Here is a 25,313-nt window from a genome sequence, read left to right on the forward strand (position 1 = left end):
TAACTCTGGTTGTTTTCTTTTTCCCTTTAGGCTACCAGTATCACCATCCATCCAAGATGAGTAACAGTCATCCACTTCGTCCTTACACAGCTGTGGGTGAGATTGACCACGTTCACATTCTGTCTGAGCACATTGGTGCTCTGATGAATGGTGAAGAATACAGTGACGTTACCTTTATTGTAGAAAAGAAACGTTTTCCTGCACACAGAGTGATCCTGGCTGCTAGGTGCCATTATTTCAGGTGAAGTATAGCTTTTTGTCAGGCTCACAGGAAATTTTCATGCAGATAAGATAAACATTGTTTCTCTATGAACTTTTCAGGGTGTAATCATCTGTCCATTGAGTGTGACCTTTTCTGTGTGAATGTTTCCCAGCGCATCAAATCATTGTGTCCAAATATAAAAAGATAAATACCATGTCATGATGTTATTCTTTTGACCTTCATTAAATTGGATTTTGAATATAGTTTCACAAATTCAAGAGGAAGATAACTTCAGAACAGAAAAATTGTTTTGATTTCTGAGAGTATGGATGGTGTGCCTCTAGGGAATATACTCAATTAGAAAGCTTAATTTTATTGTGTTGGAGTTGAGTATTCAAAGAGGTCTGGCTGGTTAGGATATGTATTTTACAACTAGGAATAATACTAATCCAGCTTTTTTAAGAGCTGGGCATTTTTCATTCTAAATGTAATTAATAGAACTTCCTGATAATCTTCCAGTTAATTTTGTCAGAGGGATAAGCTGATAACTAAAGGACAGTGTGTATGCAAATTGTGTTCAAACTGTCTACTGTTTTTTAAAAAATAATTGTGAGTACTCTGATTTTTCTCAAGATTCAGAATTTCATCAGAGTTGACATGTGCTGGATTTTAGGCTAGGGAATAGAGGATCAAGAATCCTGACATTTGCTAATCTGCCACTGCTATTATAGTGGTGAACTATTTGTTTCACTTGCTTTCTGAAAATTTTTCATTTTTTTTCCTTTCTCACTGATAGCACTATATTAAAAAAAAAAAAAGAGAAAGGTAAGAGTCACGTCTCTCAAGTTCTGCTTTGAAAGCTAATGTGCAAAGTGCAAATGGAGAGTTGTGTAAGATAAAAATATGACACATTAGAGTATTATTCTTGTGCAGCTGCTTTCAGAGCAGAGCTGCGCTTTAAATGCCAAGTATAAGTGGTTTTCTTTCGTAGATTCTTAAACCATATCCCCTTTGTATTCCCCTTGCTGTAAATAGTAATTTTTTCATTTCTATTTTCTGCCCAGATTTTATCAGGATATAAATTTCTCAAATTTTATCTTCCTTATAGAGCATTATTGTATGGTGGAATGAGAGAATCTCAGCCTGAAGCAGAAATTCCTCTTCAGGACACCACTGCAGAAGCATTTACCATGCTGTTGAAATATATTTACACTGGTCGTGCTACACTACGAGATGAGAAAGAGGAGGTTCTCCTAGACTTCCTAAGCCTAGCACATAAATATGGGTTCCCAGAACTGGAAGATTCCACGTCTGAGTATCTTTGCACAATACTTAATATTCAGAATGTCTGTATGACATTTGATGTTGCCAGTCTTTATTCCCTTCCCAAATTAACTTGTATGTGCTGTATGTTTATGGATAGAAATGCCCAGGAGGTGCTCTCCAGTGAAGGCTTCCTGTCACTTTCTAAGGTATATACTTTGTTTGCCCTTTTTTTTTCCCCCAGAAATGTTAATTTTAATCTGTATGCAGCTTTATGATAAAATACTAAGGGGGGCACCCAATACAAGTTTATAAGTTAGATAACAGATATCATTTTATACTAGTGAAACTGTGACAGTTGGAAATGTTCAAGCCAAACTGAACTGAAAATCCTGGTGATCTGTTCTGAATTATTTAGGTATTTAATTTTGACCAGTCAGTAGAGCTAATTATAGTAAATCTGATGGAGTATTATAAAAGGTGGGAGCAGACAATCTAATCATTGTCTTTTTTCAGCTGTTCCTGAAGTGATATAATTTGACTGTCATGCACAGTTTGTTAAATCTGAGCTCTGAGAGCATGTTACCAATAAAGAAATTAGCAGACTTTATCAGGAAGCGCATACTTTATGACATCTTTGCCATAGCCAGTCCTGGTATATATGAGAGATTTATCCTTTTCTTAGGGAAAATCCTAATTAATCTGCTAGCTAAGTGAAAATCAAAAAGCTGTTCAATTCTTCTTGTTCTCATTTTACAGTCTGTGGGGTTTTTGCATGAATAAGAGCCACTGAAATTTTTACCTGCTGATTCTAAGTTGGTACCAAAAGAGAGAGAGAAGGGGAGGACGGGGAGGGGGGGAAATCCCAAATAGTTAGAAATGTTTTAAAAAGGTGATTCCAAGCCACACTTTATTTTTCTCATCAGTGTTCTTATGCCAGCCTAAGTTTAAAGGAATGCTTTGAACTGTGCTACCAAATCGCCAAATCACTTCCTGTATCTCAAAGTAAATTTGAAGTAGTAACTGGAATTAAATTGATTTGAATAGTTCTCCACATTTCAATTCTGACTTACTTCTCCTGGTGGGTTTGTAATATGCAAGAATTAGAGAATCCATCACGTAAATAATAGGTAACAAGTAACTAAAATAAGCTACAGTTTCAGGTGGTCACTCCTTTGGAGATTATTTTTAATAAGTACAAGTTAAAATACCCATTAATTTTTGCCTTATTTTATTTTTTTAAAAATAATTTTATTTCTGTTTATTTGGAGTTTTTTGTTTGTTTTTCTTTTCCAGTCTGCTCTTCTAAGTATTGTACTGAGAGACTCATTTGCAGCTCCTGAGAAAGACATTTTCCAAGCTTTGATGAATTGGTGTAAACATAACCCCAAGGAAAACCATGCTGAAATCATGCAAGCAGTACGTTTGCCACTAATGAGTCTAACAGAACTACTAAATGTCGTAAGACCTTCTGGACTGTTGTCACCTGATGCCATCCTAGATGCCATTAAGATTCGTTCCGAGAGTCGGGACATGGACCTCAACTACAGGGGCATGTTAAGTAAGCGTCAGGTTTTTTGTTTCTTTCTTTCTCATTTAGTTACTATAGTTGTCTGGAGGATATGGTTAATTTGTGCTTTGAGTTTTTATCTATTATTATGTGTTTTAAAAGGCTTACATAATGAAATATCTTGTTACGTACTGCTATTGCCATTTCTTTTCCTCAAATAATATTAGTCAACATATTTTCTTTCTTTGTGTATCAGATATTGCTCAAACATGAATGTTGTAATAAGAGTGTATTTTCCTAGAGAAAGTGCTATTTTAATAGAAAAGCTTTCGCAAATACATTAAAAATAAAAATGCATTGGCAGCAGGTTATATGATATTTAAATGGTTTTATGTTGATGGTGACTTGTTTTCTACTGCATGAAGATTTTCATCTTTTCTCCACTACTTTTGATTTTGCTCTTACTCATTACATGCTTGCCCAAATAGTATAAACAAGTCTTCCAAGATTGTATTAATAGAAGCCTGAAAAGTGTGAGAAGCTTTCTGTTTGACTTTTGTCTGTGCTCTCTGTTAATTCCCAAGAATATCTAACACTGAGCTTTAGAAAGATATTGTTATCTACTGTGTGATTTACAGAGTATTTGCCCCACAGCAAATAATAAAGTTAAATGTTCTTTAAGAGCCTGCACTGTAGTCTGTCAGTAATGTATGATGAGCCCTGAAAATAAGTGCTTTCTCGGAGCTGCATCTCCCCTTCGTTCTCTCTTAGAAGTTACAGATATTAATATTTAAACATATGAGTTTAATATTAAGGTATTGTTAAAGTCTTGTCATGCAAGGCATTCTGTTGACAGTGCAGTAGATAAATTTGAAAAATTTAAATGGTGTTTTCTGACTTCTTTTTCTGCATATTTGTGTCTCAGTATGCTCCTAATAGCAAAATTTTGAACTTCGGCAAAATCACAGCTTTTTAGAGAATTGAATTTGTGTTGGTTTAGTACTACTTCAGGCTCTTGGGACTTTTTCTGTTTATGGAAGCATTGATGACCACTTATACTTTCATAGTTGAGCAACTGATATACTACAATGCAGTTAACATTTTACCGCTTCAAGTTCTGTTCCTTAGATGTTAAATTCAACATCCTGTTAAAAATCAAACATCTGTTGCCAACCTGCCTGAAGAGTTCAGGGGCAGCTTTTCATCATTTAGCTTTCAGATCATGTTTTCTAGGGTTTCTCCTCAAGACTGTTAAAAATGTCTTTTTAACAGGGTGGTTCACCAATATATTGTTTTGTAGTTGGAGTTAGGGATCATTATCCCTAGTTAATCTTGTTGGCACATCTGTTCCTAGGACGTAACAAGTTTATTACTGTGAAATGGTGGCATAAAAAACTTGCTTTACTGTGTTGGTTCAAAGCCCAAGCAGCCAAGTTTCCTGTTTCACTCAGGTTTGTTTAACTTTGCAGAGTACAGGAAGCTTGTATACCTATCAAAATAGCTTGTATAGCTATACCACTGGATATACTACCCTGCAAATTCATGATGCATCCACATCTTGAGCATTTAATGTGATTTTTAGTTTCCTTCCACTTCAAAAAAACCCCAAAACCCACTCAAAAACCCAGGTGAAATTAGAACAAAAAAATGGGAAAGAAAGGATAAAAAAATTATTAGAGGTATGGTGAGAGGTTGATCACAAGAAGAGTGTAAATAGACCAAAACTTTAAAACCAAGAGGAAAGTGATGATTGAATGAGGAAGGTTCAATAGAATTCTGTAAAATCATGAAGGGGGCTGAGAATATAGATAGTACATACTAGTAAATTACCACTAATTATTATTACCATAAAAGACCTAGGGGAACATTGAATGAAATGGAAGAAGCAAAATTTCTAAAATGCCACTCTTCTTGTATTTATGTTTTTTTCTTGAGCATGTGTTGTGGCCAAGAAAGGATACTGGCAATAAATCTTTGTTCTGACCTAATACAGTTGATGTTCAGAACATCTAATTTGCAGTATGAGAGTGTAAAAATTAAGTAATTATTTCCTTTTCTTCTTAGTACCAGGGGAAAATATTGCAACAATGAAGTATGGAGCTCAGGTTGTAAAAGGCGAGCTGAAGTCTGCTTTATTAGATGGGGATACTCAGAACTATGACTTGGATCATGGCTTCTCTCGACACCCGATTGACGATGACTGCCGTTCTGGAATTGAAATTAAACTAGGCCAGCCATCGATAATCAACCACATACGAATACTCCTGTGGGACAGAGATAGTCGGTAGGTGCTAAGTTGCCATAAAAAGGGAAGGTAACGCATTTTATACTGGTAATAATATATCAGTGCGAAATATTCATCAAAATGCTATATAGAAACAACATGATACAGTGTTGGAGATGACAAGTTTTATTTGAAAATATTGGGGTTTTTAAGTGTAGGTTGGCTTACTTACACACAAGACCATATTTTGTGATATTAAACTACCTCATAATACTTCAATGTATTTTCTGTCTTCATTAAATAGTTTATATTACTAATGAAAGTTTATGTAATTTAAATTGTTTTAATTGTTTTCTATTTGCCACTTAGTTTCCAACTGCTTTTATTTTAGTTTGAAAAACAGTATTCTAGTCCTCTTGCAGAAACCATATTTTTTTACATATTTACATTCACAGAATCACAGAATCATTCAGGTTGGAAAAGACCCTTGGGATCATCGAGTCCAACCATCAGCCCTACTCTACAAAGTTCTCCCCTACACCATATCCCCCAACATCTCATCTAAACGACCCTTAAACACATCCAGGGATGGTGACTCCACCACCTCCCTGGGCAGCCTATTCCACTGTCTGACCACTCTTTCTGTGAAAAATTTTTTCCTAATGTCCAGTCTAAACCTCCCCTTGACATTGAAGGAATGTTTGTTCAGATTTTTTCAATATAACAAAATTGTCAAGAAATACCCCACTTTGACAATAATTGAGAGATATTAATATTTATTTAGAATGTGAATTACTGACTAACTACAGTAGTTATTAGAAGCCACTTCATGGTGAGACTGGTGAAGTATGAACTGTCATAGATGCCTTAGCCAATTTATGCTCAGATACTTTAGATTATTATGGAATGCATGAAAGATCAAATTATGCGTATTTGAACAATTGAGTGGCTGCTTAAGTAGGAAAATTGCAAGGTTCTTTTTATCAGACACATTGAATATATTATTTTATAACTTGCCATGACAAAGATTTTACTGTTTAGTAGACAGCTCATGCAGGTATTCATAAGCAATTTTCTATTAAAAACAATAAAACAAGCTACTTATACTTTCAACACATTATTACCTTTATGATAAAAGATTAATTTTATATTACATCCAGACTAACAGTTTAGAAATGCAAGAGTTGCATTTTGTTTTCTTAACTAAGCTGTGTTATTTTTATAACAGGGTGTACTAATGTTTTATTGATTTTTGGTTTTATTTTTTGTAAATTCTTTTTAAAATATTAATTTCAGTTATTAATAATTCAAAACAAACTGCATGAATTTTTAGCTATTGTTTCAAGTACTTCTGATTCAGTTCAACTGAAATTTATGCTTCTCCTCTCTTTCTTTTGGGAAGATTGAAAAGTAAAACTTTGAAGGTACAAGGAACTACTTCATACAATATTATACTACTTGTCCCAGAAGATCAACCAAATTTCTAAACCAATTATCAACCAATTTTATAAAATTTGATAAGTATTAGAGCTATATTGATAATGAGGAGTTCTCTAGCAATTTTTAGAGAGCTAGTAACTAGTAAAATGGCCCTCATCTGCAAGACATAAAAGCTGCTGAAACTTAGGGAAAAACCCTTCTCCTTGGGACAACTTATTAAAAAAATATCTGTTGCTTGGTGTCCTATGCCTTTCCTCTGAAATTTGTAGAACAAATGATTGTTGCTGGCAGAATATCAGGCAAGATGGACCTCTTGAGTTTTTTGTCCCCATAAAATACTGAGGGTACAGTGGTTTAGTATCTAGTTTCTGTGTTATCCTGAATTTTTTGTTTTTCTGTGAAAAGTTTGCTGTTGGACTTTTTTTTGCTTCTTATCAGGTATAGTACTGAATTGTCAGGTTTTTTTCCCCCAGGAGCTCAACTGTCTAAGATAAATGGAAAAGGAAGCATTGAGTATTTTGTCCAGTTGTAGGCTCCTCGGTATAAGATACTGACATACTGGAGTGAGTTCAACAGGATACCAAGATGATGAGAGCTTGAGGACACGATGTACAAGGAGATACTGAAAGAACTTGCTGTTTTAAGAGGAGAAGACGTAGAAGTGAGAACTTAATGCTGTCTTCGCCTACTTAATGGAAGAATATAGAGAATACAGGGCCAGACTCCTCTTACAGCTGTGTGCTGAGAGGGCAGAGAGCAGTGGACACAAGCAACGAGATAAATTCCAATTAAAATATTAGGAAGATAGTTCATAATGGGGTAGTTGAAATTGGGAAGAGTTTGCACAGAGAGGTTATGGATATCAGCCCTTGGATGTATGCAGAACTCTACCAGCCAAGACCTTAAGGAACTTGCTCTAAGATTGTCCTTGCTTTTTCTATAAATCCTTTCCAACCTATATGCTTTTTTAGTGTAAGAATTACCAGCCACTTGTCTGCATCTTTCTCATGGGATACCTGAATAATGTCTCCAAAAGAGATGTTTTAGCAACTGTACAAGCACAGGGTAGATTCTTGTTGAACATCTTTTTAAACTACTCATTCATTTTAACTGTCTCTGTGAAGCTCTGGTCTAATGGATATCTTTATATAGATAATGTACATTCTTAACAGAATCAAATACAAACTAATGGGCATGTTTTGCACTTCTGGTTTAGAGGTGTTATTAACAGATGAATCTTTAGATGTGAAAGTGCTAAGGAGACTAGCTGTCCAAATTAGCTCTCCAAAAAAGATGCTATCCTTAAGAAAAATAAAAGGCATAATGTTGTGTATGGTATTGGAACTATATTTTTGAGATGGTTTCTGAAGGTACCAAGCAAAAAAAAAAAAAAAAAAAAAAAAGCATGTCGCCTATTGGTTACAAATTTACATTATTCTAGCAATGGTGATGTGAGAACCCCTAAATTCTCACCACACAGGGGACAGACAGAAACTTCTGGATCCAAACTGCTCGAACTCTAAAATGCTGGAGCCTACTTCAGTTAAATATGCATAGGCTAGTAATAATAATGTTGCTAAAACACAGTGTATTTATATGGGTTGTGAATATTAATAAGACATTTAATGTTTAACAAAAAGTGTCATGTAGAACTCTGGAAGAGCAGCTCTTCTTCTAGAAATCAGTGTGAAAGCAGGATAAGTACTAACATGGTGCTGTTGAAATGCCTGTGTATGTTGCAGACTAATATATTAAGAGCAAAAATACTCTGAAACATGTTTCATGATTTGCTGATCCACAGGTGGAGTTCCTACTTCTTTCTGAGTATCACTGTTGTAGGTATAATATGGAAATAGTTCTGCCTTTTAAGTATGAGTTTTCTTTCTCCTAACAGCAAACTATAGGCTAAACATAATTGATAAGCAAGAGGAAGACACAGATTCTGTTGATGACCTTTTTTTTTTTCATTTTGATGAGGTAGTTTTGGGATATGTAAGTAGTGACAGGCTTAATGTATCGTAAACAACTGAAAGGGATAGAAGAACAGCATCAGTGAGAAAATGATGATAAAGTAAATTTGTTTTTTTCAAGTGAAGGGTTTGAATGTGTATTTTTGATCTGCTAAATGTTTTTTATTTTTCTTTATTGATATGGGAATAGAAATAATAACTGTATCACTGGTGTTTTAGATTTATTTCATGCAGAAGGAATACAGATTATTATTTTTGAATTGAAAGTCTCCGTTGCGTACATGGCCTCATCTAATTACTGCAGATTGTGAGTGTTAGGATGTTTTAAGTCATTCTGAAAACATGTAACTGCATGTGAATTTATCTTCAAAGCTATTTGAAAATAGGGATCTCTTTTAGGTATCTTAGGTACAGGTCTGTGGGTAGGAACAAATAGCCTTCTTTTCAAAACAACTGAAAATCCAGAAGAAAGGGTGAAATTTAATACCTGAAATGTGGCTGCTTGTATTCTAACCAGGTTTTTTTGACAATCCACAGATCGTATTCCTACTACATTGAGGTGTCCATGGACGAGTTAGACTGGATTCGGGTTATTGATCACTCTAAATACCTCTGTCGGTCCTGGCAGAATCTGTATTTTCCTGCCCGTGTCTGCAGGTTAGTTCATCAATGTAATGTTGCATGGCTGTCATTAAATAATGTAGACACCAGGAGAAGTTGCTGGATTTTGCTACTGCATTATGTATTTCTGATAATGTATAATATACACAACTTTCATTAGCTATCTTAAAAAAAGAACATTTGTCTATCTTGATGGATGCTCTTTTGCTATAAATATAGGTGATAAATTGCAGGTATCCTGTTTTGAAAATTGTGATGCTTCCATCTCTAACTCTGTATCTCTTTCTCCTTTTTTGTTTTTTTAGTCATACTCACTTTTCCTCTTGCAGTTGATTTGTTTTTTTCACTCAGTAGTAAACATCATTCCTTGACCACCAAAATGTTTAAAATGTGTTTACATACTTGCTATAGAACTTGGAAATGTATTTTAATATCTTTTATATATTTTCTGCTGTTTCATTGAAAGTGTGTTTTAAATAATTCTGAAAGAGTGAAAGGGGAGAGTTGGGGCTAAGGAGGTTTGAGCAATGCTTTGTGTAAACCAAAGCAGCTAGATGGATTTAATCGTTATTAAGGTGGTGATGTCTTTTTACTCTAGGTGCTGGGAATTCTGGAAAAAGCTTATAATCATATTGAAGCTGTCTTATCCAAAAACTGAAGTAAGCTCATTGATAGAGAGGCTACAATGTGTAGATTCCAAAGATGTTATCATCATTAGGTTTTGGGTCACAGACCCAAAGAGGAAATGCCCTGTATAGTAATAATTATTCTGTAGACACAAACTGTTTAATCAGCAGAACAACTCTTGGAATCCTCAAGGAGGGGGAGTGCTTTCTTTTTCCCAAAGAATGATCTCTTTCTCTGATCTTTACTGCTCTGCAGCATGGGATTGCTGGCAAGCAGTTGTAGTCTATGGGGAAATAGTCTGGTGGGTCACTTGTGTGTGTCTCCTTCTCAGATAACTTTCTCAGCCTCCCTATCTTTTACTAAGTTCATACCGAATATAACTGACCTGAAGTTTATTTTTCCTGATACAAACAAATACATCCTCACCTTTTCCCTGTAAGTTTTATGATTCTGGTTTTACTGTTTTCTCTTTCTGAAATAGTTGGTGCTGTCCCTTAGTTTGTGTGTATATCTGACAAATTTTTACTTGGAGGTACCTGTGATAAATCATCTAGCAATGATGAAATGCCTCATGGAGTTTGTAGGTATTTAACATTTTCTGGGGATATATTTTTTGTGTGTGTGTGACCTTAACTTGGTGCAAAGTGGACAGATTGTTAGTAAGCACAGCTTTTTTCCTTCTGTCATGTTACCAAGAAGATTTGAAGAGGTCTAGGGTGTTACGGTAGGACTTTCCTTAATCTTCTTTCAAAAGGGCAACCATTCTTTGGCCTCATCCAAAGACTTGTCCAAAAGTGATTTTTCTGTTGCAACAACATATTATCTCTTTGTCATCCCCCACCTCAGCTGTCTTCATCTGTGTGTGTGCTGTTTTGAGAGCATCATGGTTCTGTTTTGGTGAAGGCTCTTTGTAGCCTTGCCTGAAAGTATGGAGAGGGAAGGGTGGATGGGAGAATGTTATTCCAGAGTTTTAGGTGGTACCCAACTCATTTTTTGGCACAAAAGGACCTCTTGTATATTCTAGCTCTCCAGTGATCTCTTAATCCTGTGTAAGTGACTTGCCCTCTATTGGAGGAGCAGATTATCAGGAGGGAATTAATTTCATGTGCTGTTTTTGTATGCATAGCTATGTATTATCCACTTAAATGAATGCGGAAGCACACCTGGAAACCTCCCCCTTGCAGTTTTATTTTAGCAGATATTTGAAGTATACAGTTGTCCAGGTACCACTACAACACAGATTTCCTTATCACATAGTCCTCTAATTTTTCCTGTTTGACTCCATGATCCCCAGTAAACCTGTTACTTTCTATAAATCTCTGTTATCATATCCACAAAGTGGTAGGGAATTCCCGGAAGGTGCAGCTACTTTGAAGAGTGAGTGAAAGAGCTGAAGAGAAAGTCATGTAGCAGTATAAGTTTATGAGTACTTATTGTTAAGGAGTAACCTTAAGGCAATATGAGTTCTCAGTTGAGTCAACATAATAATTCAGTGTAGTTTAGATAAGGCCGTTCTATAATCTCTCTTTACATCAGTGAATTGAAACCTGAATTATATTAAGAGTACATTTGCTAGTCAAAAGTAAAAGTACTGCAGCTATAATTTATTGTTCTTATGTATTTTTTTCCTGTAAATAAGAAGAAAAGGATGTTTAAAATGTAAACAGAGACCTAAAACTGCTAACAAATTTTTAAGGAGTTCCACTTTAAGAACTTTGTATTTTTTTTTTATATAAATATAAATAGGTCTACCTTGAAGGTTGGCTCTGCTTTGATAGGGGTTTGGACCAGATAACCTCTATAAGAGAGGCTTTGAGTGGGGGAGGGGGCTATGTACAGATACATATTGGTATTTGACTTTTATTGGTCTGGCTTTTAGTTAATATTCTGTTTAGAAAGAAGTAGGCAAGGAGTACTAAACATTATTTCTGTCTCTAATTTCAGGTTTTTGTGATCATGTATTTAAAGTAGCTTTGTTTGCTTAAATGAGCTAAGATAGTTATCTCTAGGATACTAACATACACAAAAAGAAATCCTAAAATATGTAACAGGTTTTTGTCATCTAAAAAATATATGATCTCCAGTGTTATGAGCACAGATTTAAAATATGAGTTAATACGAGATTATGTCAGAATGTATTCTTTTAATATTTGATATTCTTCTTTTATAGATAAGTTATACATGTTTACCAAAGGGCAGATATGTTTTAAGTGTTTTATATGCTCTGTCTAGAAAGAAATTGTTATCAGATTATCAACAGATAATGAGAAAAAACCTCATTTATTTCATTTGAAGACATAAGTGTTTCAATTTTTGATGGAAGACTATAACATAACTTGGCAAATCACTCATATTTATTAGCACTAGGTTAATCAATACATTCTTTACGTCCAAAACTAGTTATGTTTTCATATTTCTCAACACTGCTTCTGTTGTATACTCTTGAGTCAGTGTGACAAGCCCCAGTACTAACATTTTCCTGTTTATGGACAATGGAACTGAGGAGTGCATTGCAAGCATCGTGCTTTGCTCTGTCTTCTTGCCATTAGTTTTAACATTTATTCCCTTTTTGTCTTAGCAATGCAGATAATAATCTCTCTGCAAGCAACCACTTAGGGAAGCACACAGCAATTTTTTTGAAGGTTTGTATGCATTTTCAGAAGAAGATGATGGACTAGGTGTCTTTCACAGTTCAGATTTTTACCAGTATAGGTTTGCGATAGGTGGTGTTTTGGGATTTTTATTTTAAAGAAAGTTTATTTTATCTCAGAGCACTTTATGGCATCACTGTATAGGATGACATTTCGAGGAGCAACAAAGAATTGGAGACAAGGGTTATTGGGTGTTTTTTTTATTTACACGCTTTTTCAAAGCAAGGGAGTAGAACATGCCAAAATTCTGTACACGTTGTTGAAGGACAGCCTGTTTGTGTCTGATACACTAGAGCAATTGTTCAAACATAGATTATGAAGGGAATATGAGTCCTGTAACATTAGGCAAGGTTAGTTGCCTTTTTGAGTTACCTTTCACATAAATATTAGTTCTGCAAGGTAAGAGCTGTCAAGGGCTGAACTAACGTGTTCACCTGATTTTAAAAAGCTATTCAAATGTTTCCATGGGCATTAAAAATTGACAGAATGTATCTTCTATTTGCATGTATGCAGGTTGCTTTTTTTGTTTGTTTTTTGAAAACCTTTCACTTTTCTCTTAAGTAAATCTATCCAATTTCAAATCTGCAATAAATGCCTCTTTCACACTAGCTGCATTAAAAAAATGCAACCTTCTAGCTGTTAATTGTTAAATAAAATAAGTAATTTATTCCACAATGATTTAAGACCTGTTCAATCTCCTTAATAAGCCATTTATTGTATTACGTGTGTTATAGTCTTTATCATGACTGATTTTTTTGATATATGGAGCATTGTAGAATATTCACAATAGTGTTAGTTAGGGGTTTTATTGTGCTTCCCATGAAAATTTGTACTTGGCAAAGCATGTATCAAGCCAAATTGATCAGACAGAATCAGGTAAGTAACATGATAATGTTATTTACACTCTTTTCTTTTGCCTGTTACTTACTTACATGCTCAAGTCTATGTTTTAATAAGGTCAGAATAACTTTTGCCAGCCATAACCTTTGTCTAGATTTTTAGATGGAAAGTAAAAGGACCAAAGACTCTGAAATTCTATAATGAAAAGGAGATAAGAAGATGGTTTATGCTTTCTCACACACAGAAGATAATTTATTTGTGATATGTGGAATGTAATCCCTGATTTAGTTATACAAGCCAATTTGTACAAGGAAGAATATTTCTTAGGCATTGAAGTTTAGTACAACAGGTGAGAGAGTGTTGCTGTATTTTGAGGTTTTTTTTTTTAGTAAAAGAAAATGCTAGGTATAATACCTGGGCTTTTTATTGACATAGTTGTATTTTAGAGTTTTGTTTATTTATTTTTTTTAAATGCTTTTCAGGACATTATTCCAGCACCTTTAAAAATTGAACAGCCATATACTATGCAGAGAAAGCAAATAAGAGAGTGGGAGTACAGGGTAGCTTTTTTTGTTTTTTAAAATGGTACTGCATTTTTCTAGAATTTATTTTCATCCTGGTTTCATTGTTTGCACTTATATAGCAATTTTCATTCAGAGCTGAAGACTCCCTTTAGAGGAAAGATGGGAGACAGAAAATAATGTAAGGAAGTTCCTGTCAAACTTAAGAACAAGTCTTAGGTTCATAGTTGTTCCAGCTTCCTGTTTTAATAGTTAGGCAGTGTAGAAGAGAATGCTTGTGTGTGTGTTTTCCTTGTGTGGTTTCTTACTGATTTTTGAAGTGAATATTTTTCTCTATTTCCAAGTGATTTTAACATGCAATTGTTAATCAAGCCAACTGTTTACACTGTCATTGACCTGAAAAAATGAATACCATCTTCTTGATTATATTAACAGGGTAATTCTTACATATCACTTACTCAGTCCGTGGTCCTGACAATGTTGAATTGTATTGTGTTTCAACAAATCAGTGATTAAAAATCATAAAAGAGCTGCTTGTGGGCTATTTTTCATATCCCATGTGGATATCAGTTTGACTATGGGTTAGCAACAATAGTTCATTTAAAAAAAACCAAAACGGACAGATTTCAAATTTAGATAGCAGTCAGAGTTGTGATTCTAAGCCACGTCTCTTTTTAGGGATTAAAAACTGCAAATACATTAAGTAAATGTTAATACTTCTAGAGATCTTTGAATGGGCAATGCTGTTTTCTGTTTTATCCTTCTCACTTCTGTCTTCCTTTCATTTTTGTTTTGCGGCTTCATCTTTTTACTTAGTCCTAGACCACAAATTTTTATGAATTTCGTTAAAGCAATAACAAAAAAATGAAAAATTTTGAGAGGTTTCAGAATAAGTCAAATGTAGCCACAAGGTGTCGCTATAATAAAAGTTTAAAAGACTTTTTTTCTGTTTAAACTTCTTTAGTGAAACTGTTATTCCTAGTGTATGTTGTGCTTGTGTACTAGACTTCCCAGGTTTACAGAATCATCTGGTTTGTTGTTTTTGCTATAGAGAGAGCAAGTAGAGAGATGGTACATTAAATCAGAAGGAAACTCCCAATTTGTTTTCCATGTTTCATCTCCCATTGGATGATGCTGAGTTTTAACTGGGGGAGTATTTGCCTGACCAGATCAATTTATAGTTTGAAATGTAATGCTATTTTGTCAGTAATATCAGAATTTGCAAAAGATAATGAAAGGGGAAAGGGGTTGATTTTTTTATCTGCATTCGCTACTATTTTATTGTCTTATCTCTTCTTGAGATATTATAATGTGACTAATCAAAGGGAAATACTAATTAATTATTACTGCATGAAATTTTGGTCCTAAAGCATGTTTCTGTTAAAATAACTGATAGATGCCTGTAGAATAGTGCTGTAAATGTGGGGCGTTATTTAAGCGTATTCTTTTTCCTGTTTTTTAATTTGTTTTACATTGAAAAATGTTGAGGTGTTCTAATACTAGTAGGTTGCATTAGTAGTGGTATAATATGTCTAAGTGCTCTGTGTTTTACCTTAAAGTACTTGGCTGCTATAGAAAACATGGTGTAGCATTATTTTTACTTCAGAAGGTGTGTACTCATGTATTAAATGTATTTATCAGTGCAGAGAGAATTTCTTGCCTTTCCTTTTATTAAACATTGATGATATTGGGTGGTTTTTTTGTTCACTGCTTCAACAGTTTTTGCTGCTAATGATTACACCATTTGTAATCCTCTGCCTGAGTGGAGACAAATTAAATTGTAGACCCTGTCTGCTGAGCATTGAAAAAAGTAAAATGTAATAAGAGTAAATGTTTCAGTACTAATGTAGTTCTAAACTAAGAAGTGTTGGTAGTTGTGCACAATTATTTCACAGGTAGTGACAAGTGATGTGATTTTTCAAGTATAGGCTAGACAAGTCTTTTTATTTAATTCTGTTCTTGGTCAGGCAGCCTCAGACACCTGTGCTTTGTATTGGTGATGGTGCAGTCATTTTATTTTTCTTTCCACTTGGGAGAGTTACTCATTGAAATTAGCCGCTGATTAAGCAGCAATGTCTCACTTTCAGCCCCAGTAGGTCTCTGACATCCTTACCTATAGTAGATACCCATTTTGCAGTTTTCCTGTGCCTGGTGGAAGCTTAGTGGATAATAACTTGACAAAAGGCATTCAGAATGTGGTTCAATTTAAGAAGATGTTGAAACAAGTGAGGAGTTAACTCTTGAGGAAACAACAGTTGAAACACTGTCTCAGGTACTTGAAATAAACTGAGGAGAAAGCAGTGTTTGCAGATCTAATTTATCACTGACTTACGCAAGTAATTCTGCATCCTCTTCCCTCCCCCAGTAGAGAATGGTGGTGTTCAGAAGAAGCACACGGGCACCCAAAAGAAGTTTTTGAGCATTGTTTTAAGTTAAAATGCAACCTTACTACATCACTGACCTAACTGAAAAACATAGAGTAAGAGTTGCTGGCAGGAGCTGTGGTAAGGCCTTCAGTCGGTCTGAAAAGCATTTGAAAAATTTTTCCTCACTAAATCACTAATTTCCTTACAAAAGGGTTTCTTGCAAATGGAATGATTAAACTTGAGCAACTGAAACCATCTTTACCTTAGTTACAGCACTTAAGAAATACAAATGGTTGCGTAGGCAACATGTTGATTAGTTATTTTATTTGTACTGTGCTTTGGGAAACATTGACTGTTGTGTAAATATTTTATTTCTAACTGTGCAGATATGCTGATGTTTCAGAGTTCAGGAAAAAACCAAAACCTTGCTACACAATACAAATTAGCTTTTCTTAATTTCTGGATAACTGAAATCTTAAAATCTTTTCCTAATTCTAATGCTGTGTGTTATACAGTGATAATGTAATGTCCAGAGATATGTAAAAAAGCAATTTTGAAATGCCACTCCAGACCTTTGAGGGTTTTCACTGATGTTATTTTCACAAATCAGTTTTCACTGCAGGCATGCAGTTTTCTGGGTTATTTTGCGGGGGTGAGGAGAAGGTCTAATCATTCTTTCTGGTAGAAGGTGATCATACTGAGGGATCTTTATTGGTATGTTTCCAATACCTTGCTTTTTAACTTTGTGAAGTACAAGGAAATGATTTCCCGAAGTCTCCGTTTTAGTGGCTAGGTCCTGCTCGATTATCTTTCTGTCTATCAGTGTTTAAACATCTTTTTTGAAGTATGTGTTCAATCTGGCATTTTTTTCTTTTTCTAAGGTAAGGTGATAGTCTCAAATTTTTCAAATAATGTAGATCATCTACACAGGATCAAGAAAGCTACTGCCTTGTCTGGGACAGAGTATTTATTGATTTAAAAAATCGCTTTCTTAATTTCAGGTTGTGTATACTTTTGATCTTAAGTTTACACTTCTAATTTCAGCTCCAAATGTGGTCCTAGTGATATAGAAGCTCATTTCTCTACAGGCATAATAAATAACATTTTTCATGAAGAACTTTATCAAGGCAGCTTTTTTCTTCTCAAATTCCTTCTCTGTCTCTGCCATAACAATTTCAGTTATTCTAACCTAAAGAGCCCAATTCTGCTTTGAGGAAAAGCAAAAAAGCTAGTGTGCATTTCAGCTGTCAATGACAACCTGCCAGACAGCTCATCCTCTGGAAATGAATATTTGTCTGAAAAAGCGTGTGTAGAGGGGTCAATATTGCTTGTATAAAAATACCTGAGAAATGTGAGAGCGCACCTGACATTCCAGTTTGTTGCATATGAATTATAAGAAAGTATTGTATATTCTTTTCTTATTTTTTGGCTTATGGTTTAGAAGAAACAATTAACTTTTTAAGAGATCTAGATTACTTATTTCTCACATTTGACATACTACAAAAACCCCTGCTTATTATTATGGTTAGAATTTCTATGTTTTCTAAATTTTGATGTATTCATTGTGAGTTTCTTAAACTGTAAATTGTCTCCAGGTTTGTTTTCAAGCTGTTTCACCTCATAAAAGAGATCTGACATAGGTGAAAATTATTAGCAGTTATTCATCTTGACAGTGATACATAAAGATATATCTAAACACTAAATTATCAAATTGTTCATAATAATTCTACAGCAAGTTGTATTTTATAGTTAATGTTGCGTAAGACAAATCTGTGTTTAAAAGGCATCTTCAACACTCTTTTTCTTTAAATCCTCTTCTGTGATTTCTGTTACACTCCAAAAGCTAGAATTAACTGTGAAAACTTGCCATATATATTTCCAAAGACAGGCTTTTACAAAAGGAAAGCTTGTTTGGCCAAATTTGTATGAATTCTGGTTTATTTTAGTTTGTTGATCAGTGATGGCCATCTGTTGAAGTTGTTTGCTGCCGCTGTACAAAGCCTTTCTTTTTTTTTCCCTATTTCTCAGCAGATAATGGGCATGGTTTGTTGATGTGTATCTGGAACACTGTACCATGCTTACAATTACACATTATGAATATTCAAATTGTATATGTAAAACCAAGTAATACACTGATGTGGATTCACTTTTCAGTTTCTAAGTTTATAAAGCCATCTGTCAACCAATACTAGGCCAGTCTCAATTTTGGAATAATTTGGATGACGTTAGGAGTTTTATAGTAAAGCAAATTTGTCTGTGGTCAAACTTGATTCTTTGTTCACAAACCTCATGTTACCTTCCATGTAGCACTTTTTAAAGGTATAAGTCAGTGTATGAATGGTAAAGTCATAAACTGCTTTATTCAGTGTTCTTTTTCTTCTCAAAAGAAGCTTGTAGAACTGGTGTTGAACTTAAGCTTCTCTATCTTGGACTGTACTTGCTCTTTCTCATCTCAGTTTCAGTTGGATGATTAGGCTGATGGTTCCAATTGATGCAGCTTTTAAATAGTTTTCTGTTCTAGGAATATTCTAATAGTTTTCTGTGAAAGGAATATTCACGTCCTGGTATGGAAAAAGATAGGACAGAAACAATTGAAAATGAAAAATCAAGCTGAAAAGACCAATAAATAAAAATTAACAAATTAGGTGCTATAGAGAATCAAATTTATAGGAAATAAGACATGTGAAAGCATGCATAAGCATCTTCAACTGACAGAAATGAGTGAGTGAAGGAAAGAAAGCAATGGAAGAGAGAGATCACAGAAAATACAACATGTTCAGAAAAGAAAAATCAGTGCAAGTGAAAAATGTTTTAAAAGATCGTGGTTTTTACAGCAGGGTTAATTATAGGAAAGCCATGTGCGTTTTCTCATTTTCAGGCTGCTACTGGAAGCAGTTATTTTATTACTTGTGAAGTCTTCTAAAAGAGAGAAAGAGTGGTCTTTGTAAAACACAGGATTCTGCATTTGGGTTTTGATTTTTACCACAAAGTAATTTTTACAGCTTTGTACTTTCATGCTTGTTTTTCATATGTAAGATTAGGACAAATATGTCCATACTTCACTGGAAATGTAATGAAGATCTCGGAAATTTTAGATACTGTAAGTAACATCATTAGTGATCAGTAAAGTAGTGGCTTCATTACCTTTCTTCATACCATTTTCTTTGTTGATTGTATTGGGGAATAACAGCAGTGATGGAAGGTGTATTAAATATTGATTTCTAAATCTGTATTCTGTTCAGTTAAATTATCTTGTCTCTTTTAATGGCAAATTGCAAACTTGGCTAATCAAGCTGCATTCTCATTAACAACATAAGTCCCCTATTGAGTCAGATCAAGGGGCACCTCAACCTGTGTCCTGTCTCTGACCCTGAGAGCAGGAGGTGCTGGTCAGAGAGAGCCTGTGAGCTTGGCCATCCTCTGTGTTCCATTTGCCTAATACTCCTCTGATACTGTTAGTATACATTCATAAATTTCTTGTCTATTCGTTTATCTAAGGTCCTTCTCTGATTGGGCTGTTACCAACTGCTTTCACAGCTTCTAGTGGCAGCAAATTCTAACAGTTCATTTGCCACTAAATAAAGAAAGTAGTTTTATCTGTTTAGACAGTTCTTTTACTAGTTTGTGTCCTCTAGTTCCAGTATTGTGGGATCTGGTGAATAACAATGCTGCATTCACCTTTTCCACTCAAAGATTTTGTGAATGTCAAGCATAGCCCTCTCAACTATCTCCTCTTTGATTCCACCTACTCTGTTGCTTTTATGATTTTAGGTGATCTCTGTACCTTTTGTGACTCTACTATGTATTCCTTGAGGTGTGGAGACCAAAACTGTACACAAGCACTTGAGTAATGGGTGCACCAAGCTGTTACAGAGTGACACAACAGCACTGTTTTGTCTTCAGCACCCTTCCCAATGATGTGCAATATTTCAATGATCCACTGGCATTTGACTACCCAAAAAACCTTACTTTCGTCTCCAGACTTGGAGACTGAACTAACGAGAATTGTTACGTCCCAGGCTAGTTAGAAGCAAGATTATAGATTTCATGACTCTTCTTGATATTGACAGTGTTTTGCAAATGAAAACAACTTTGGCTCTCACAGTTCCTTGACTGTGTGACTTGCGTGATACTTGCAGTTTTGTTCAACTCCTATGTTAAAGCTTTAAAAAGTAAGATTTGTCAGTATTTCTTTGGGTTGAAGTTGATCCACTATTTGCAAAGATTAATTCTCTGATATACTTCAGAAGCTAAAATCAAATGTGGGTGTTTTGTTTTCTTCTTTTCCTGAAAATTTAACTCTAAACCTATCAGGGGATTTTCTTAAGCTACGAAATACCTATTTTGGGGGGGAGGATGAACATGCATGATTTTTTTTTTTAATTTTTTTTTTTAGTTAATGACTAGAACTATAGTCTTTTAAAGTGAGTGAAACATTTTGAAGTTAAAATAATTATTTTCTTTCATGTCCTCCTATGTAGAATTGAGGGGAGGAAATTTTTTGTTTGTTTTGCAGATTTATTTTTAAGTGGTTACAATTAAATTGGACTGGAAAAATCCTGAAAAGCCCTTATGAATTTGAAGAACATGAGTTTTGTCTGAGAGACTCGACTTTTCAAATGTGTAGGATTTGTGTGTGGGTTTATACTAACTTCCCATGTGATTTGACATTACATGTTCAACTTCACATTAACTTATCAGACGCCCTCGCTCTTTATGCCATCAAAATTTGGATAATGGAGTTAAAAAATAATTTTATTTAAAAGAGCAATTAATTCAAAAGGAAGTAATGTGTTACTGTTTCTGTAACAAGCTGTTTAGAGCCTAGAAATTAGTCATGTGTTTGGACATTTGAAAAAATTAGGAGTAAATTATGAGTACATAGTATTAAGGCATACAGTCAATCTTAACTGTGCCTTAGGGTGTTTCCATACAGCAGTTATGTTCTTCAGTGCATATTAATAAGTTTTTTATCGGATAAAATTCACTTCTAAGAATTACTTCGCTTGGCTTTTTAAAATTATTCTTATTACAGTATCAGTAACAGGACAGTTTTCTCTGTAAATGAGTATTTATGAAGACTCACTGATGTTGGACAATTTTAATTATTTTTTTTGTTTAACTAGTGATGTTAATGTTTTGTTTAGAGAGTGAGGGTTATTTTTTCTTTGCATTTTTACAAGAGTATTTTTGATTTTGATTTAATAGGTAGGAAAACTAAATCTGGGTGAAACACTGTGTATATGTGTATGCATAGTTGCTGTTCCCATTCAGGTTGTATTTCATCCCCATTTTTTTAAGGGAAGGATTTAATGTATATTTAGATGAAAACTGATTTTAAAACTTTGGTAGATCAGAGTAAGGTGAAGGGCTGGAAGATGTTACGACTGATGATTCCAGTTTGTAGTAAATTATAAAGCATGTATAACAGCTGTAAAGTGAGATGACTTCCTGTGTCATATTTCATCTTGCCTTCAAAGATAAGTGTGTAAATGAAAGGGAAACAAATTGTTTCAATATGGCAAATCCATATTATTTCTTTGAAGTGAAAATGAATGAAATTGAAATGATTCACTCCAGGATGAAACTAGAAACTATAAATATATTTTGTCCTCTTGGTGTGGATTGACATACTGCAGATTAGTAATAAGACAGTCTTCCTCATATCATCTTCCTCGTATCAACAGTAGTAAGACAGGTTCATGAGTACTGAATTACAGTTAAGAAAAAGGGGTTCACCATACTCTCATATAACGTACACAGAAGAGCATATAATTCATCATTTTAACAGAAGCTGGTGTCCACTGTTAGAAAATTATTTTTTTCAGACTTCTTAAACCCTTTTTATCCCTTGTGTTATGGAAAGTTTGTAGTTCCTGTGCCTCGTCTGCATCATCTACGCATCACCTGATTTCTGGGAAGATACTAAAGGCTCTTTACCGTCACCTGGTATGTGGCCATGTGTTGCCACCATTGCATCTAGCACCTAACTGGTCTTCCCCACAGGTGTCTGGAAATAAATATTATAATAAGGTTTGGGGTCAACAGCATATTTAGAATACTTTGTTTCTACAACTTACCAATAGTCTCTTGGCATTTTGTAGAGAATGAGACATCTGTGGAAGGTTCACAGTGCCATATGCAAGTTGAGCTTGTGGGGTTTGTAGTGATGATACACAAGCAAGCTAACAGGAAAGTTATCTGCAGCCACTGAAACTTTTCCTATCACCTTTATGAATGCAAAGAAAATCAAAATGAAACTGTTCTGATCATTCAAAAGACACATCTTTCTGCCTTGCTGATGAGTGTGGCAAAGTAGCTAGAAAAGGCCTATCTTCTAGAAATTATAGTTGTGTTTCTCAAGTCTAACTTTCAGTTAGGTTTGGTTTAGAGTAATAATATGCCAAAATAATGTACCAATATTCATTCTTCTTTGACAAAAATTGGTTCCTTTATGTTTTTCATAACTGGTTATTTATTAAGAATTCTTCTGCTACTAAGACTTCAATGAAAAATTTAGGACACTGTTCTTAAGCCAGCTTTCCTTGTGTATCTGTTTCTTACCAGTTTGAATGCTGGAGAAGTGCAGATGCTCACTTGAGTTTTCATGTGACGTGCGAGATGCTCTGCAAAAAAGTATGCTGCTAGATATTTAATTTTCTGGTACATAAGAATTCTTTGGAGACCACTACTGTCAAATTTGTTACATCACAGAACTGTATAATGTTTCACAGAAATAGTCTGACAAGGATAAAGTTTGGCTGACTTCACAGCAAATTCTGGAGGCCAATGCAAGCTAACACAAATTGCTGGAGGAGGCTAATGTTGCTACATTGCACATATAATTAATAGAGAGCAGAGAACCTCTTCCAGGGCTTGATGGAGAGCATGAACCTAAATGTGGTGTTTTGAATGCCTTGTAGAGAAGCCTTTTTATATTAAATGATAGTGCTGGGAAACCTCAGGTGACTGTTACCACAACATAGCTCCCCAAGTTGGATGCCTGCAGCTAAATGATGTGAATAATTCCTCTTTTCTTTGGGAATCGTTCCTTGTTAGGAGTGTTCATGTTACGAACTTAAGGTATGCACGTGATGGAAGAGATTAATACTTCTTTGGAGGAATGTTAGTACAAGGGCAGGAGGGTGCAGGTAAGACCTATGCTCAGGAAAACACTATTTGATTGATATTGGGGAAAAAAAACTACTATTGGAAAGTATTTTCAGAAACAGTGCTCTGAGTTTAGATGTGCATCACTTAAACTTTTGAGGGGGAAGAAATGGTACAAATGAAGTAGAGAGGATGTATGTAGGAGCTAGAGGTGAGATAGAGGTGATGGGATGGCTTGTCTGCTCAGATAACTTCCTAGGATTTCTATACATCAGACATCTACACTAGATAAGGCAAGTGTGAAGGAGAAAACATGAGTGCTTTGGCAGAAGAGTGATTAGGTTTGTATTTGGTAATCTGTGGAGATGATGGGACTCTGGAATTCATCTTTTAAACGCCAATGAGGCTGCACTTTTTATTCAAGGGGCAATGGACATTCTACATTTTACTGGCATTTGTTTCTGTATTGTGGTTGTTTTGTATTTGTCATTATCAGAAACAAGATGACTGAGACGAGATACTTGAATTTTGGAGAGAATCTGGGTTTTGTGGGTTTTTTATGACTGGTCTGCTGAATCATCCCACACTTAATAAAATGTTTAGGCTTGTTAAATAAAAACTTCTAAGTTGGAATTCTCAAAAGGTACATTTTAGACACAATATTAGTTTGTGTCTAAAATTAATCTAAAAAGGCATTTTGCAACAGGGAAGTTGACTGAACATTTTATTCTGTACTATAAGCTTGTTTAGTGCACATTCTTCCAAAAATTATTGTTAAAGAATCCTCCAAATCACAGGTTAAGAAAAATTGCTTAAAGCAATGCACGGAATGCAAACTGAGTGTCTGCCCAAGTTGGTCTGTTTCCTTTATTAGCTTTGGCAACTATTGGACCTCAGTTAATGTGATGCATTGTTCTGTGTGTTTTGGGATGATGGCATTTAAACATTTTTTATGGGAGGTGGGAGAGAGTGAGAGGAAGTACTGTTCTTAAGCAGCCTCTTGAGCATTTGGAGGACTTCACTGGTGTATCATTTGTAAAATCTTTTAAAAATAACTGATTTTAAAATATATCTTCTCTGGCTATTTACTCTGCTTGAATTTATTTGATGCTTTTTCTCATTTTGTACTGTGGATGACCACTGTTTGAACTGTTCAGAGACAAACCACCAAATTTATTTAGTGGTTACATTTTTTTTAAAATAAATTGGAGGGAGAAGGAGGCATCTAGGCACTAAGAACATCCGTTATCCTGTTTTATTTTAAAGTAAGCTCAGTGGTCCATTATATAAAATTGCCATTTTAGTGAAATTCATAATCTAATCTTTATTATGTGGCTTTGTGGCTTACACTGTATGCAACTGCCATGATGCAATTTAAGAAGTTGAATATATTTGTGCTCTTCTCTATTACCTAAAAAGGCAATGTTTCAGTTTGAGAATGTTATGGTCATTATATCAATTTCTTAAGTGCAGATGGGAGGAATTACTATCGATCTAATAGATTTAATAGTTTGTATTCAGAGTCTATGGAAAGAAGTAATATTTTGCAGCTGAGTAACTGCTGAGTGTAATCCTTCAGGCAGAATTCTGAAAGCAGCTGTAAAACTGGAAAATTACGTTATTTTCTTTTTCAGGCATAACTGGACTTAAATATCTTCGTTTTAGCTTCTAGTGAATTATATCTTCATAAGGAGCTAAATTATGTATTTTATTTCATTCATTCAGATAAGAATTTGTTTTGGGTATTAAAATTAGGAACTGTATGTCGTTACCATGGAAATTATTGGAAGTAGTTGCAGTACTTAAGAGAAAACAGAGGTCACCACGGGAGTCACAAACAACAGAGAGTGCTTTTATACAAGGTGAGTTGGATCAGGCTGATAGGAAGAGACTGAGCTTTTTAGTTCTTCCTGTGGTGTTTTTCCTATGTCTGGTGGCCTTTTTATATGAGAGAGTAGTTTTTTTTCT

At 34.7% G+C, this 25,313-nt stretch overlaps 1 protein-coding gene across 2 annotated transcripts in view; it reads left to right on the forward strand.

Moving 5' to 3' along the window:
* The window catches only part of BTBD9 (BTB domain containing 9), a 135,771-nt gene that overhangs the window by 7,196 nt on the left and 103,262 nt on the right, over window positions 1–25,313 (forward strand). For both annotated transcript variants that reach the window (XM_074818130.1, XM_074818129.1), the window contains exons 3-7: window positions 31–241; window positions 1,311–1,674; window positions 2,762–3,026; window positions 5,040–5,259; window positions 9,147–9,266. In XM_074818130.1, coding sequence (XP_074674231.1) covers window positions 31–241; window positions 1,311–1,674; window positions 2,762–3,026; window positions 5,040–5,259; window positions 9,147–9,266 — 1,180 coding nt within the window. The remainder of the gene's footprint in view (window positions 1–30; window positions 242–1,310; window positions 1,675–2,761; window positions 3,027–5,039; window positions 5,260–9,146; window positions 9,267–25,313) is intronic.

The sequence above is a fragment of the Strix aluco genome, chromosome 3, assembly GCF_031877795.1.
Source record: "Strix aluco isolate bStrAlu1 chromosome 3, bStrAlu1.hap1, whole genome shotgun sequence".
In the NCBI taxonomy this organism is placed as follows: Eukaryota; Metazoa; Chordata; class Aves; order Strigiformes; family Strigidae; genus Strix; species Strix aluco.